The sequence below is a fragment of the Bombus fervidus genome, chromosome 11 (genome assembly GCF_041682495.2).
Source record: "Bombus fervidus isolate BK054 chromosome 11, iyBomFerv1, whole genome shotgun sequence".
NCBI lineage: Eukaryota > Metazoa > Arthropoda > Insecta > Hymenoptera > Apidae > Bombus > Bombus fervidus.
In genome coordinates this window covers 7,073,968-7,091,002 of record NC_091527.1, presented here as the reverse complement: position 1 = coordinate 7,091,002, position 17,035 = coordinate 7,073,968, and the positions used below count along the sequence as shown (strand labels likewise).

At 31.7% G+C, this 17,035-nt stretch overlaps 5 protein-coding genes across 7 annotated transcripts in view; 2 read left to right on the top strand and 3 right to left on the bottom strand.

Moving 5' to 3' along the window:
• The window catches only part of Amon (prohormone processing protease amontillado), a 40,522-nt gene extending 34,190 nt beyond the window's left edge, over positions 1 to 6,332 (bottom strand). The window contains 2 exon segments of the mRNA XM_072013356.1: positions 5,885 to 6,073; positions 6,076 to 6,332. Coding sequence (XP_071869457.1) covers positions 5,885 to 6,073; positions 6,076 to 6,312 — 426 coding nt within the window. The 5' untranslated portion in view covers positions 6,313 to 6,332.
• Positions 6,333 to 7,117: 785 nt separating this feature from the next.
• On the bottom strand, positions 7,118 to 9,527 carry LOC139992487 (uncharacterized). The gene is made up of 2 exons (XM_072013362.1): positions 9,287 to 9,527; positions 7,118 to 9,217 (listed from the first exon to the last, which is right to left on the bottom strand). Exons 1-2 carry the CDS (start codon positions 9,360 to 9,362, stop codon positions 7,512 to 7,514), a joined length of 1,782 nt encoding a protein of 593 aa, XP_071869463.1. The 5' UTR covers positions 9,363 to 9,527; the 3' UTR covers positions 7,118 to 7,511.
• Positions 9,528 to 9,872: 345 nt separating this feature from the next.
• Positions 9,873 to 11,347, top strand: LOC139992500 (CDAN1-interacting nuclease 1). The gene is made up of 6 exons (XM_072013390.1): positions 9,873 to 10,117; positions 10,193 to 10,297; positions 10,373 to 10,503; positions 10,581 to 10,660; positions 10,741 to 10,790; positions 10,858 to 11,347. Exons 1-6 carry the CDS (start codon positions 10,020 to 10,022, stop codon positions 11,240 to 11,242), a joined length of 849 nt encoding a protein of 282 aa, XP_071869491.1. The 5' UTR covers positions 9,873 to 10,019; the 3' UTR covers positions 11,243 to 11,347.
• Positions 11,348 to 11,486: 139 nt separating this feature from the next.
• On the top strand, positions 11,487 to 13,734 carry LOC139992505 (uncharacterized). 3 transcript variants are annotated; one of them, XM_072013402.1, is made up of 4 exons: positions 11,699 to 11,706; positions 11,785 to 11,913; positions 12,651 to 12,747; positions 12,845 to 13,734. In XM_072013402.1, the coding sequence occupies exons 3-4, from the start codon at positions 12,658 to 12,660 to the stop codon at positions 13,337 to 13,339; spliced, it is 585 nt and encodes a 194-aa protein (XP_071869503.1). In that variant the 5' UTR covers positions 11,699 to 11,706; positions 11,785 to 11,913; positions 12,651 to 12,657; the 3' UTR covers positions 13,340 to 13,734. The 3 variants fall into 3 exon arrangements, with proteins under 3 accessions (XP_071869501.1, XP_071869502.1, XP_071869503.1); XM_072013400.1 differs by having other exon boundaries at positions 11,487 to 11,913; positions 12,657 to 12,747; XM_072013401.1 differs by having other exon boundaries at positions 11,487 to 11,913; positions 12,634 to 12,747.
• An 817-nt stretch (positions 13,735 to 14,551) lies between these two features.
• On the bottom strand, positions 14,552 to 17,014 carry LOC139992497 (protein FAM50 homolog). The gene is made up of 5 exons (XM_072013387.1): positions 16,703 to 17,014; positions 15,776 to 16,489; positions 15,530 to 15,684; positions 15,309 to 15,421; positions 14,552 to 15,227 (listed from the first exon to the last, which is right to left on the bottom strand). Exons 2-5 carry the CDS (start codon positions 16,425 to 16,427, stop codon positions 15,107 to 15,109), a joined length of 1,041 nt encoding a protein of 346 aa, XP_071869488.1. The 5' UTR covers positions 16,428 to 16,489; positions 16,703 to 17,014; the 3' UTR covers positions 14,552 to 15,106.
• Positions 17,015 to 17,035: the final 21 nt, after the last annotated feature.

Here is a 17,035-nt window from a genome sequence, read left to right as displayed (position 1 = left end):
AACAATGTAGCCGATTGACAAAGCGATATGACGCTCGTTTACACTTGCCAAAGTGTGTTAACAAACATTTTCTATTAACGAAGAGGTACGATATAGTTGGTCACAATGTTTCTATCGAAGTTTCCCTCGGCCTGAAAACACGATTGCGTAAACGTATAGAAGATTGCCAGAGTTTGTAAACCGCGTTAAGTATAAAAGTTTTCCTTCTCTGTATCCGTTTTCTTCGGACTGTGACAACAAGAAACAACAAAGATGAATAAGGTTTCCGCCCTTTTCATATTTTTCCAAGGGTTTCGCTCGAGTTTTACAACGATAAATCGAAAGGTTACCGGCGTTACCGCAACATTCCAATCGATCGACCTATTTAACATGATTATTCCACGCGGCTTCTCTCGGCTAATCTTTTTATTATTCGCGGGAGGGAAACTATCGCGTCTTCGTAAAGTTCCCTTGCTCTATGGAATTCGCTTTAAAAAGTATTCATAAGTATTACGCAACGATCCATCAATACGTGACCCGAAAGCCTTTCGCTCGCTACTCCCTTTTTATTCCCTTCGCGACGATGAAAATCCGTCGTTACCAACGATGACAGTTCTAATCGGTGGCCGGTGGAGGCGATCGATCAGCGTGGTAATCCAGCGTGTACGTCACTGGACGATTAATCGTGTGAGACGGTCGGGAAACCCAACGATCAGATAAAACAACGTCACAGACCGTTGTAAATATGGCGTTCAAGAAGAAATCGATTCTCTGGAAACCGGATAAATTACATTACCTACACGACTACGGACCAACCATCGTCATATTCACCAATCTTTGTCAACTGATTTTCTAGCCAATTGACTTTATAACCCTCCACGTTGGTTGACGAACCCGCAACAAAATTTCCGATTGGCTGACTTTCAAAACCATTTAGAACTTCTATTTCACCGACTGTTCTACCAAGCAACTAACTACCCTTCGGTTAAGAAGATCATTCACCGAATGCTAGATGGCTAGATCGTAGACTGAACGGTATCTTAACACTTTACCGACCGATAGCCTATTAATCGGCTTCTTGTCGCCGACAATCTTATTCATTATTTGAGCAGTAATTTGTTATTTGGTGCTAAAGTGTCTTGCTCAGTTGCGTCAGTTGCGTTGCTTTGTAAGCTCCCACAGTTTTATTTCAATTTGAAAAACTTACCGTTCGCGATGAACGAAAAGAATGGTATTGGAAAATCTAAACCGAAACAAAGCCGGCGTCAGGGAGAATCTGCTCCTGAGATACCGGTCGGACGTGCGTGTGCTGTTAAATCGCTAGCGGTCGGTAAAGTGTTAACAAACGTCTTACCGCGTAGGACGACAGACAAATCTGATAATGTATTATAGGTCGTCCGAAAAGTTTCTTTCGTTTCATAAGATGATAATAGACGCACATTTTATATTATTTTATCGAATTACGTATGATCCATTTTGTTCTATCAAAATAAAGATCACAACGTTCGACAGATTAGGTTTCATGTTTGTATGATGCATATGATGATTGTAAAAGACGTGCCCGTAAAAGGAAGACACTTTTCGGACAACCTAGTATTAAACGCAGGCGAAAACATACGCGACAAGACGTATAAGATTACGCGGTGTCGTGAAATATGAAATGGCGACATAACAAACGTAACACGTTATAACGAACTATTAATTAAGACGTGTAAATCTAAATCTGCCGCGTTTCAAGATACATGCAATTTCTCTAGGTCAACTTCTCGTGTTTCCTTTAACCGGTCTTTAAATATATGGCGGGTTGAAGATTATCATGTAGTAAAGGAGAATTATGTAGAAAGAGAATTTAAGCTTAGCCGCGTACTCTGACTCTTTGAAGTATCGTAGCTCTAATTTCGTAATATAATACGTAACATAATATATAAAATATACAATATATAATACAATATATTATATATATATACACAATACAATATATAATATATATATATACAATACAATATATAATATATAATACAATATATAAAAATATAACGAATTTTTTACAATGATAAAGGCGAAATATTGTTTTATCAAAAATTACAATGGTCTGATTCACAGCACTGTGATTTTCAGCCTTCCGCATTTATTTATAAAATTAAAAAAGAGTCTCTTTAATCGAAGCATCACAGATATTACGAAACGAAAGAAAATGTTTGCCCGAACTTCTCACATAAAATCTCTTCTATTCTAAACGTTACAATAGTGGAAAATTTCACGTTAAAAATGAGCGTAACGAAAGTTTGAATTATCTTCGATTATCTTGAGAATTTAGGCTTAGCCGCGTACTCTGACTCTTTGAAGTATCGTAGCTCTAATTTCGTAATATAATACGTAACATAATATATAAAATATACAATATATAATATATATATATACAATACAATATATAATATATAATACAATATATAAAAATATAACGAATTTTTTACAATGATAAAGGCGAAATATTGTTTTATCAAAAATTACAATGGTCTGATTCACAGCACTGTGATTTTCAGCCTTCCGCATTTATTTATAAAATTAAAAAAGAGTCTCTTTAATCGAAGCATCATAGATATTACGAAACGAAAGAAAACGTTTGCCCAAACTTCTGACATAAAATCTCTTCTATTCTAAACGTTTCAATAGTGGAAAATTTCACGTTAAAAATGAGCGTAACGAAAATTTGACTTATCCTCGATTATCTTGAGAATTTAGGCTTAGCCGCGTACTCTGACTCTTTGAAGTATCGTAGCTCTAATTTCGTAATATAATACGTAATATAATATATAAAATATACAATATATAATATATATATACAATACAATATATAATATATAATACAATATATAAAAATATAACGAATTTTTTACAATGATAAAGGCGAAATATTGTTTTATCAAAAATTACAATGGTCTGATTCACAGCACTGTGACTTTCAGCCTTCCGCATTTATTTATAAAATTAAAAAAGAGTCTCTTTAATCAAAGCATCACAGATATTACGAAACGAAAGAAAATGTTTGCCCGAACTTCTCACATAAAATCTCTTCTATTCTAAACGTTACAATAGTGGAAAATTTCACGTTAAAAATGAGCGTAACGAAAGTTTGACTTATCCTCAATTATCGAAGATATAAAATACATCGCAATGCAGTGAATTGCTGCCTATATGGACTGCGAGAAATGCCTGGAAACTCCAATATTTTGCTACTGCTCGTTAGCAGAAACAATTCTCGTTAGCTTCGGCCATCTACTACGCGAAAATAAAACAGAATTATTCTTATTGACGGTGATAAACGATAGCTTACGTTGAACTAAGTGTTACAGGATACAAACTGGGGCACAATTATCGGTGAACCGGTAACGAAACGAAGGAGTGGACTTTTCCAAGACAAAGAAGAGCCAGTAACTTTCGTTCGACGAACCCAATAAAAGGAAATAATCCCTGGACGTCACACCGAGCTACGACTAACGCAATTTATCCCACAAGATAGACCCTTCCTTCCAGCGTTCCGATTAGAACTTGTACCCTCGAGTAGCGTTTCGCAAGAACCAACGAAAATTTGAAACCAGCCTTCGCCGTCTTGTTAGTCGTTGGTTTTCCCCCGTGAGCAGTTTTCTTCTATTTTAATAGAACTTGTAGGAACATTTCTATCGTCGTAAAACGCCAGAAACGAAGGTTCTCCCCTTGTTTGAATCTCGCAAGAATATCTTCATCGCTACTCAATTTCATGGTTGTAATTACAGACTGCGGGCAAACTTCGTGGCGAAAAGGTTTTCTTATCGTCGAACCAATTAATTACTTTAACGTACATATCCGCTTTTTAGTTGTCTCGCCTGTTACGCGCGTACCGTTAACATCCGGCAGGAATTTTTAGTTAAACTACCCTCGGACGTGAGAAAATTCTCGGAAATTCATTCAACGAGAATTAAATTCACGAATACACGTGTCCCTTTGACGAGCGCAAAATGAAACATCGTTTAACGAATAGTAATAAAATGAGTTTTCCAGAAAGGAAAAACATCTTAATATCTTGGTTCAGCCGTTGTTTGTAGCAACGAAAGGGGAAAGATTCGACTGACGAGGGAATATTTCATTCGCAAAAGTTCTACCGTTTATAAATACTCGTAAATGGGAGTTATAACCCTTTATTCGCTGTCGTTCGCTTTCGTCGAAAATATATATCATTTTTCTCGTAAACGGACGCTCTTTATCGTGTAATGAAAGCAAAATAGTTAGGGGAAATGCTAGCTATATTGGACAATGCCTACGCAACGTTTACCACGTAGGCGTTGGATCATGCCGTGTCGCTTTCACTGTTGCGCTGTCTGACCATAAACTGGTGTTTTCACTTCGATTAAAGCAAATTAGAGATCCAGCTACGCTAGCCAATTAATTGACACTTCACTGGATATGCTAAGAATAGATAAATCTAAATAAATCTATGACGATGCGAGTATCTTTTTCATGTTGAAATTTCGAAGAATTTTTTTCCATAATCTTTGAAACATGAGAAAATAAGTGAATGGACACGGTGCTAGATAAAACTCTTCCTCTTGGTATAAGACCGCTCTGCGAGCAAAATTAATCTTATCGTTAGTACGTATCCTACGTGTTTATGACGTCGACCAACTGTTTCGAACACGTTTTCACGATAATGCGGGTGGTTGTTCGTGACAACGGGCCACGAAATCAATGCCTCTGGTAGATTCGACATACCTGCGGTGAATATCGGTCGTTCATGCGGCCAATTGATAACGATTTCGCGTCGATATAAATCAACAGTGAACTGGAGCAAGGATAAACGGGACCAGCAGAGACTTTTTCAACGATAAAACCAACAATACGTATCAAAAAATATTATATTATATTATATATAATGATTCAACGATCATATCGATATGTCGAAGATTTAAAAGAAGATATATAATTATAAAACGAAAAGATATATGTGTATATCTGTATGAGCCTGTATGAAGCCTGAAAACAGATCAATTCTAACTTTCTTAAATTTCTTAATTTCGTTACATAAGTACACGAATAAGTTATTAGAGAAATGTATTATTTCATACAAATAACAGCAAATTCAAATGTAAATTTAGAAAACAGCGTTTATAATATCATCGCTTTTCTGTATTTTCCAATTTACGTAATTGATGAATGTGGCTTCTCAACGACCCATGTAATAATAACATTCCTCTGTGTGTTTATTCTCTCATTAAAATTGAAATCGGAAACAGCGAGAATATCGACGCTAAATACGTTTGTTTACATCGTTCGACAACTTTATTGCTTCCACAAATTGTACGTTCGGTATGTATATACATATGTGTGTATATACATATATATATATATCTAAGGGGAAGTTCGGCTGGAACCCAAACAATACATATAAATACAGTGGCGTTCTTTTTAAACATTTTTTTATTTCTGAGCAAATTTATCGATCGTTTAAGAGAAATTTCATTCTTATCCTAGCATGTTCACCCTGTCCACGATCCGAGCAACACTCCTTCACCCCAGATAAGCAATTTCTTTACCACGGTCGTGTATATGCTACATTCGACGATATGTGTCAATGTCAAGATCTCGTGCTTTTGTGGCCTACCATTATTGCGTGGTAATTATATCGTGCAAATTATTTCACGATCAATTCCATCGTTCTCTCTATTCTAATACTATCTCACTAAAGAACGATACTCGGCGTAACCGTATTTATTCTAACCAAAGTAAATTCATACACTGTTCATGGATTCATTGGAAACAAATAACTCGCGTATCTTGTATTAAAATATAGACAACAAGGTTTCTTCGTCTATCTCATAATATCATTATGATAAAAACGACTATTTTTACGAGTAAAAGTCGAAAAACTTACCGGTCCGAGATTAAAAAATCCATTTCTCGCTGCTACACGATCGGCAACATGTCTTTCCGCAGGTTGCCTCATCTTAACGAGAAACGTGTTCGTAAACACCTCTGCACTACTGCCGGCGCATAGAAGTGCAATCACCGCAAGTAGCATCGTGACAGGCCGGTGGGGTACGCTGACAAATCTCGCACTGTATCGGGCACTGTACTCGGTGTACGCGATGGTACTGCGATTTTCGAGCTGTCAACCACCTCCACGGAAGGGGAAGCCGATGCCTTTTTCTCGGTGGTAGTAGCGACGCTGGTGGCGTTACCAACAACGTTCGTGTCACTGGTGGTGAGGACGTCGGCAGGAGTGGTGGTAAAATCGTGTGAGTCGACGTATGAGCTCGCCGAATCGAGGGCAACAATGCAAATGACACGTGTTCTTCCCATGCTCGTCGCTGGCCGACTAGCTTGCTGCCGTTTCTCGATCGAACCACTCGACCAATCAGGAACAGGTATGCGCGGCAGCGCAACTTCTGATTCGTCGAACACGTATGGTGGGGATGGACGATAACGTGCGCGAAAATAAAGCGCGTAGAACAAATTGAAATATCACATATTCAAATATTTGAATATTCAATGCGTTTAAATTTGCTCGTATTATAGGAAAGAATTTATTACCGATCATAAAATTGTTTCACGTGCGCGAGTGGAAACACCGCAACGTGCTCGAGTCTGACGTCACGTATGTATCGATTAAATACACGTTCGAGTAATGGCGCTCGACCACTAAACATGCGCTATAACAGTTGCTCTTAAATATTTACGTGATTTATTATTATTTTTTCTTATAGTAGACTTATGTAAATTCTTTACTTTGTTCGTAATTGTTTATAGATATTTACTTAAATCTTTCGATAACCACGTTAACGCTATTGCTTTTGAACATACCTAGTTTCCTAAGTGGTAGAAGCTTTTAATAGATATTTCTAAATATTGTATCTTTCAGAAATAATAATTTATTTGAATGTTTTAATAATTCTGAATTCGTTAAAAGAATTCCTATAGCATAAAGTTTAAGTAGAAAATTTCGAAACTACAAAATTTTTACCAATTTTTTACCAATAATATGTAAATAGATGGTACTGAATGTGCTACTTTTAGTAGTATATACTCAACTGTATCAGGTGATGGAATGACACTAAATAATGTACACTTACATGAAAGATAAATAAAAAATACTTTTATAAACAGGTTTACAAAACGATTTGGCATTTATTCTGAGTTCTTAAACTTATTCTCTAAAATTAGTACACATTACAATATATGTTACAATCAAATAAATATATTTTTTAACATACCCGTAGTATTTTAGCATGACAAGTATTATTTACCATCCATGTTCTCTGCAGGGTGATACTAATTTCTTTAAGAATAACCTAAGATTATTAATGCGATTAGGTAATATTTAAAAAAATCTTTCTTTATTAAAAAAAAAACATTTTTTATTTAATAGCTCTATATTTAGATGCAGATGGAATCACAGAGGAATGAACAATAGGCACAATAATTGTACATAGAACAATATGGTATTACGACATAGTGAGAGGTAATTTCATTGGCTCCTGTAGTTAAAGAATACCAGTCTTTCACCTTTTCACAGACTTTTCCTCTGGATTTTCTGATATAGTACCAATTGATCTCCTATTCGTATGTCGTAATTTTCTCTTTGCTTCGAGTCTCATCTTTGCCTCCATCCGTTTTTTTTCTATTTCTTCTGGAGTACATCGTACCGGCTGAGACTCTTTCATGCTAGATAAATTACTAGTAGATTTGTATTTAACAATACAATTGCCACCTTCTTTTTCCTTTAATCTGTTAAGTTCATGCGCATTTTCCATACCATTAATCGATGGAATATTATTATTTTTATATGGGGTCTGACCTTTTACAATTGATGATGAAGTACTTACTGATGAATTCGAATATGAACGGACTTTTGATGCGTTTTTATTTTGATAAGAACATAGATCTGATAAACATTTCGTTTTAAAGAATTTTCTGTTTTCTAAGGAATTTTTACTAGGAAAAGAATTTTTGATTACTTTTTCATCAGTTATAGTCTCAACTTCGTCTACTAAATCATCTGTAAAAAGCTTACTTCTGCTAGGAGTTACTAATTTCGTAGCAAAATTACTTGGCATTTTTTTATTAATTATTGGATTAGAAATAAGTTTGAATGCTTTTTTGGAGTGATTTGTATTATGGCCTGAATTTGAGGGATTAAAGTCATATTCTGATAATCTAGACAATAATTTATCATCTTCTATGCAAGTTGCCAAACAGTCATCAAAGGAATCATCTGGAAAATCTGACATACTCTTATCTTGCAATGTTTGTTTTCCATGCGATGCATTTGTAACATTATTTCTGATATTCTTGGAATTAAACATTGAAACATTTATGGTAGAATTTGTTTTACTTGAATTATTTGAATATGTTTTTAAATGACCATTTGTACTAGTTAAAGAAGTTCTAGAGATATTAAAACTTTCGGAGCATTCACTAGAGGTATTAGATGTGATTAAACAGTAAGTCTTCTTTTTAGGTGTAGAAGACAATTCTTTTTTCTCATTTATTGTAGATAATTCTATTATTTCATTCTTTTTATCTTTACCTAAGTTCAATTTTTGTTCAATTTCTTGACTACATTTTACCATTGAATCATCAATTGAATCATCAAATAAATCTGCATAACTTGCAGGGTTTTTGTTATTACTATTAATAGCAGTAGAATCCATTTTTGGTTTACAATCCATTATCATATCGTCACTACTATTGCTATCCAATTCTATTATTAGTGTGCTGCTAGTTTCAAAGTTTGTATTATCTTCATTTTCAATATTATGATTATCACAATTTTGTTGCATGCTTTTCATTTTTTCACTTAAAGCTTTCAATTCTGCTGTCAATTTTCCAATATTTTCTATATTTTCCATTTTTATCTGCTTCCTTTTAAGTGGCTTTTGCAGTAATGGAGAATTAGAGTTCCGTTTCTTTTGCAACTGTTTGGTTCTTTTTGGTGTTTCAATGAGACTGTTTGACGATGTTTGTTTGTCACAAGAACTTTTAGTATTAGATGTCTGCCAATCCCAAGCAATTTCATTACCTCCATCTTGAGTACAAGGTATTGAAGTTGGACTACACCGATAATATAATTCAGGAGAATCTTCTACATCATATATTACATAATCCTTTTTTCCAATTGGTGTATTATAACCACAAACTCGTGAATCATTAGAATGTTGAGGCGAATTATTTCCTATATCAACCTTCATACTTTGTTTAAGTGAACCTATAACTCATAATTTACATTATTAAAAGTTAATTAATTATATTTATAGAAATAATATTAATTAATTACCTTCTTGTACATTGTTAGTTTTACAATTTTCTTGTTGTACACTACATTTTTTTTTTGAGGTTTTATGTTTATTCATTATTTTTACAAAACTAAAATATAAAATAGGATAGCAAATTAACTAAATCTGTCAATGCTACCAAATGCTAGTATCTTTATATTTATTTAAGAGTATAAATATTCGAGTTTTTATGTTTTTCTTTTTGAATTTTTGCTTAGACAGTATTTGTTTTTGTTCTATATACTTCAAAATCACAATAAAACTAACAAAATATAACAACTAACAAACTCCAGAATTCTCTAACCTTACTTGAACCTTTCTTATACTAAGTGAAAGTAGTCACTAATAGCCTATTAATGTATTTCACTATCACAATTTATTACTCCAGGATAAATTCATAAAATATCAAGATCGCAACCTTAATTTTTGTAAATAATTATAACAAGTACTTTTCATAATTTATAAAAGACAAAAAAAATAACGGGCCACGGTTATTTGATCTTAAATGATAAATTTAAATTTCCCGCAGAAATTAATATAATGTCAAACTTCAAATGATAATACTGAAAAATATATACTTCCTGTCAGTAAATACCAATAGTTTACATCTCTACAGTATTAAAGAGGAAGTTTCTGATAGTATCAATGTCAAGTATATAATTATACGATAATGTTAAAAGAAAGTTGAAATAATTTAAGAAAATTTATTCTGGGCTTATAAAATAAAAGTACAAGATGAAGCTTGAATTATACAACGATATAGTGTCAACAATTCGAAAATTTCGAGGTTTATCAAAGGATTGTAGAGATATTTTAAAAGAGAAGTATAGCGAGTAAGATTATTTTTGGCAAAACCAATTCTTATTTATTATTCACTGGAATAAATCATTAATTTTTCTTTTATTTAGGATTCCAATACATACATTATACAGTATATTATCTTTAGAAGTACAACACAGAATGAAAATTAATCATAACAAATTATTTGGTAATAATAAAAACTATTATGATACGTACGTATATTTTTCATTATGTTTTTAATATGCTGAATTATATACACTGTCGTTATTAAATAATTTAAATAATAGTTACATAGAAGCTGTACAAAATGGAGAACCTGTTGGAATTTTATTGAAAATGGCAAAGGATATTGGTGCACCACCTGCATTATTAGCTAGAAATGTTCTTGAAAAACATTGTGGAAAAGATGAATCTAATGGTAATTTATATATGATTTAAAATACCTTACAACAATATGTAATTCTTCTTGAATCATAAAGGATAACATGTTTTTAGTTTCTCGAAATGAAGTTAGTAAACTATTTAAGGATACTACTCTCATACAGGACAAAGATCTTGCATATGAAGTCTATTTGGTAATAAATTTAAAATAGCTAATAAATTTACTAACTTAAGAAATAATTGTACTGTATAATAATTAGATAATGTTTTACAGTGTATATTATATGACAATTTGTATGGCCCTATATCAGATGCTGTGGGAACGTACGTATTATGCCATTAAGTATTTAAATTAGTCAGTTGTACATAATCTTATAAATTAAATTTGTAGTTCTGTAGGTCAGGAATATGAATTAAAGTTGCAAAACTACTTAATAGAACGAAATCTTGCATTTCGTAATGAAAAGCATTTAAGATCAAGAGGATATGATAAAACTCCAGACTTCAAGCTTGAAGTACCAATTGCAGTAAATGGTTTTGTAATTAACTGGATAGAATCTAAGGCAAGATTTGTAAATACGGAAATACATCAGAAATATATCAAAGAACAATTTCTAAGCTACTGGAACAGATTTGGTCCAGGACTTGTAATTTATTGGTTTGGATTCTTAGACAATCTAAATGAACCTAATGAAAAAAGATTTATCATCATGGATCATTTCCCAGAAGACATTACATACATGGATCCTACTTGTATTAAATCTACAACTTTGTAATCATAACGAGCGTAATTTTAAAAATTTTAATAATGCTAATATTATATGATACTCGTATAATAAGAATTACTGTTAAGTATACATAGATACTTTTGTTAATGTCAACTTCTGATATTTTAAAGTTATTTAAAAAATGTTCCAACAAGTAGGCGTCACGTTTTTCCTCTTTCCTTTATAACTAAACTACGGTTAATAATATTAAAGATCACAATTACAGTAGAAAAGCACATGGTATATCGCGCAAGCGAGCTAATACGTTTATTTATATATCGAGCTGTATCTGGCCATAGGCGCCGCTACTGTCGCGATTTCAAAGCCAGTATGCAGTGTCTCGAACAGCTTTCAAGTGCTTACTAATATAGCATAATAAAAAATCCAAAGAAATAAATATCAAAACGTTTTATACTTGTAAATCGGTCTGTAACACAAGAATAATAAAACGTCACGTGTCTGATAAACACAACGTAATAACAAACCCAATAATGTTGTAAAGGAACATTTCAAAACTAGAAAATATTAATTGCGCAAATTAAATCTCCAAGATGCAGTTCTATAACACCTGTCATTATTGAGAGTCATTGCACAACCAAAATTAGACGAAAATTACCACGTGAATCTCGTTCTTCCTCACTGTACTTGATTCCAAGAAACGTGAGACCGGAAAGATCGAGGTAATGTTTTGAAACTTCGCCAATAAAATCATTTAAATGATCAAATTGCAGAAAAATTCGTGCCTGTGCATTAACAATTTTTTTTTAAATAAAAGTTTTTTCGAATTAAATTCGCAGAATAATTATCTGCATCCAATTTCATAGTAGTGATGTTACTTGTTAAATGATTTTTAGTCACATTAATTTTAATAGCACTCTTAATTTTAATAGCACTAAAAAGATGAGTAAATAAATACAAATAAACAAACACTGACATTGAAAGTTAAGTGCGAAATTATCATGTGTCCTTGAAATATAATAACATTGATAAGTTATCCAAAAAAATTCTTTCGTGGTAAATTTCAAATCATAATAACTGTCAGTGATCGTTTGTACTTATTGTCACACGTAACCTTGACCTATTTCACCTTCGTTCTAGATTTTCATAGTTCAAGGACACTTCGTATACATGCGTCGAATTGATTTCCATTCACAAATAAATTTGAAAAATTCTATAAACGCAATTGCATTCGATTTCCCAGCAACTTTCTTTCGAAGAAAAACGCAAAGGACCAATGATAACTTTACACTAATCTTATCGAGAAAAATCACGATTATTACATCTCTGTTAATTCTTTAAACATTTTACTCGTCAATGATCTTTTTGATGCTAAATATATATTCTTCATTTTCCATACAATATTCGCATGTGTAAAATTACAAGATTATCTATTTCTATAGCATCGTGATATATTTAGTAACAGGATGGCTGAGAAAGTAACGAAGAATGAAAAATTGCATGAACAGTCAATGAAAACCGCAGTACAATCTCAACTCGCCAAAATAAAAAAGGAGGTGAAGTAACAAATCCTGCAAAGTTGCTGTTTAATACTTATAATTTGGAAAATAAACGGGCATTGATTGAATAAATCAAATTTCAACATCTCTATAGGAAGAAGAAGAATTATGGATATCAGGGGAAGAATTGTATACGGAGGGTAGCAGTGACGAAGAAGAGTACGAAGCGCAATTACGATCGCGCCGCAAAATCAATAGCAATCAATCATCACGCACCTCTTCGGCTAATCCTAGCGTCGAACGACGAGGTCATTCACCCGCTCCATCTGAAATCAAGTCGAAATCAGACCATTCTATGGGTGATCGTAAGGACAATATTATTGAAAATCAATTTATGCTGAAATTTGTATCGCAATATGACAAAACCTCGTCGAAAGATTCGAGTCGAACACCGCCAATGGAATCTCCAAGATCCGATCGTCTTTCTACGACGGAAACATCTATGAGTTCAGTTACAAAAGATTTTTCTGAACTTTCAACCACGGAAGATCAAATAGAAAACATGGAAATTTCATGGAAAGCAAACAAAGGTACTTTCGTCTTACCTAACTCTAGTGACGATATAAAAAAAGAGACGAACAAATGCTGACATATTGAGGAAATTGCATTTTCATTGTTATATTCTTATTAATTCGTTCCAAAAGTGTTTATTCTGTTTACTATGTGCTATATACTTAACGTAAACTATTTAACCTGAAATAATTCCTTAAATATTCGATATGATGTTGCTTCTACTGCACATCTCAACATTTTTCGCTATATACATACTTCGTTACATACATACATAAGATTCGGTAAAACAGATTGTACTTAATTAGAGTTGTTACCTAACAATGAAGAATTGTTCGGAAGTGAATGGGATGATGATATTAATATTTCAAATATTGCTGCGCAAGATGAATGTATACGAAAAGAAATTTTAGAAGTGGAAAATCTTGATAACGTTATACACGTAATGAACGATAAAATAAAAGTAAATTACTTGTTATTGTAAGATGAAAAACCGATCATTTTTTTAACACTGTAAGCGAAAATGTTTTAATCATACTACAGAAAGCAATCGAAGAAACTGTATTGTATCAATGTGAAAATCGAAAACGGCTAGAAAAAATGTTAGAATCGAATCCATCTGAAACTGGTAAACTAGCAGAAAATACACGGCAATTCTTTTACTTATGTCCCAAATATACAACGTTAAATACAGGTATGACAATAAAGTTATAATACGCGAAAGATTTCCATAATAATATATTAATCAATAGATTATTGGATATTTTAAATAATATATATTTTATATCTATATATCTATTATTATGTTTATTTACATAATTAAAAAATCTAACAAAAAAATTGTATTTTTAAAAAATGCTAGAAAAAAAGCTAGAATTTCGTAAATGTAACGACTCGAACATATTGACCGAGACGAATAATTATGAACGGCAACTATTTCAAAATAAAGATAGTATAAATCTTTTAAATCTTGATACCAAAGTAAGTTATATTAATAATCGTACTGTATGAGAATTACAATTTTTCATTTATTTTTCTCAAACTTTATCTCTTACCGAAAAGGATAAATGGAAGTTTATTGATTCAACTTATTATGTTGAAAATATAAATGATGTAATAGAAGATTCTAGTAGTAATCCATATATGATGAATGCAGAGATGAAAGAAATGTTATTGAAACTGAATAAAAGAGTGAGTTAGAAAAAGTTCAATCAATAATTATTAAAGTTCAAATTAAAGAACATTATTTTAAAGCAATAGATTTTTCAGGAAAATTTATCTAGTAGACAAGCATCTTTAAAAGAAAATGATAGTATATTTGATATAAATAATGCAATTTCGACATTTGGTAATATATCAACAATAGAAAGTGTACGGGATATTTATAATGATCTTATAGATGAAGTAATAAAGGAAACTCAAATTATTAATACATCATCAACTGTAAATGTCGCTGAAAACGAATTAAACATGTAAAATGGATCATTTTTCTAAATTTATATAATTAGCTTCATACTGTTACAACTTTATGAGAGTGTATTAAGTAATAGATATATTATTTACAATATATATGAAATATTTTTTTATGAAATTTCTGTACATTATTCGAAATATACAGAATACATAATATTTAGTTTGCAGTGCCTATTCATACTATGTAATTAAGGAATTTAAAATTATAAATTTCTATAAACTCTCTATGGTTAAAATACAGGTATTAATATTTTTTGATTATGTAATACTTTTAACAAAACAAAAAATTCTCCTAAAATAACAATTTTCTTTTACTGAACACAATATGTATTAATTCTTTTGTACAATTATTTCCTATAAAAGCTATCTTTCATTAAATTTTATCTTTTTTCCTGTTTTTATCTGATATTGTGTATTTATCATAACTTTTTGTTGGGTCAAAAGGTTCCCATCGACTGGCAGGAAATATATGTTTATTTCTTTCATACCAAGATCTGAAATCATAACATAACATAATCAAATATAATTAATCATATACATACAAACATCACAAATAATGTTAAAATAAATAGTACCTAAGTAATACTTTTCCAGCATGAGATTCTTCTGTTTCAACAGAAGCATCATGCATAACACGAATATCATCATGAACATCAAATGTAAAAAGAGGTCCACTCTTTCCTCTTGCCTAGTAAAAGAATCAACTAATAATTTTTCATTTTAACAATATCACATATATGTATATGAACATGGCTTTCTTATATACTATATACTATATACTATATACTATATTTACCTTTGTTACAATAAAATCATAAAATGTATAATGATGTGGCAAAATAAGATCTTCTTTGACATACATTAACTGATCAGCCATGACTGTTTTAAGTTCACTGAATTCACGTCTTAAAACTTCTAAACATCTCTGAAGAAGTTGATAAATGGAATTACCTACCAACAGTGCGAACTAATAACAATTAGTATACAATTATTCTTTTGATAAATTAAAATAATATTATAGTTGTAATAATTAAACCTTTACCTTTTTTCATAATAACACTTCTTCTATGTCCAGAACCATCCCAATAACTGAAAGTAATTTCAATCTCTTCTTCTTTTAATGCATTTTGTTTTCTAGCCCACTCTTGTCTTAATTCTTCCCTTAATCTGTTCTCCTCTTCTTCTCTTTCTCTATCAGGCAGAAAACTCGTATCTACATCTGGATTTTTCTTTATTTTTTTTATTACTGGTCCAATATCATTATCTTTTAATGTTTCTGCTTTTGATTCTATCTCCTCTTCAGAAAGTTCTACTTCATCTTCATCTAAATTAAACGACAAAGCTTGTATTTGTTTCTTCTGCTTATTTTTTTCAGCTTGCTTTGCAGCTAGGGCTCTTTCTTTTTCTTGTTCCTTCTCACGTTCCTTTTGTGCTAATTTTCTTTCACGTTCTTTTACAATATTCTCTTGTTTTGCTTTCATTTCATTTAAGGTGACTAAACCAATAGTAGAAGTTTTCAACTGTTGTTCAACTGCATTGTAATGAGTTGCAAATTTATTTTCTATGTTATGAATCTTTAGGTCATCTTCTATTTTCTTTTTCCTTAATTCTATTTCTTGTTGAGCAATTTCTCTTTTTTTCATCAATTGCATTGCTCGGCCAGCTTCGCTGGCTGCTCCTTTATAGTGTGCCATATTTTCTAATGTATCCGAGAGAAATAGTTTTCAAAAGTCTTGTTACTTAACACTGTTAAGAGCTGTAAAAAAGCACCATATTATGTACACATCCTTTATATTAACTAAATCATAGTTAACTTTTACCAAGATTGATTTCTACATAAAAAAACCAGAGATTGAGGTTAGATATAAAAATATATAACAAATATATTTCAACTATATGTGACAAATGTACTTTTAAGTTATTTTTATTACACGGTAACTTTCTTAGTAATAAAAGGTATGTAACTTACCAAATTCTTTTATTCATTAGAAATTATTAGTTGTAATTCATGTATATTTTATAACGTAAATATACAATCACAACATCATACACACCATGGTTCTGACTTGAACTCATGGACATAGACTATCGGCTATACAGAACACGGTGTAATGTATATTATGGAATATGAAATATGGAATTTCGTGTCTCTCTACTAACAAGGCACAGAATTTACATAATACAGATGTAATATGCAATGCTTTTTCGTATCCCACGTTTTGAAGAGCACTCGCTCATATACACTAATATCTGATACAACTATGTTTTTAAGTTTAAAGCGATGTTACAAGTTGTACAATAA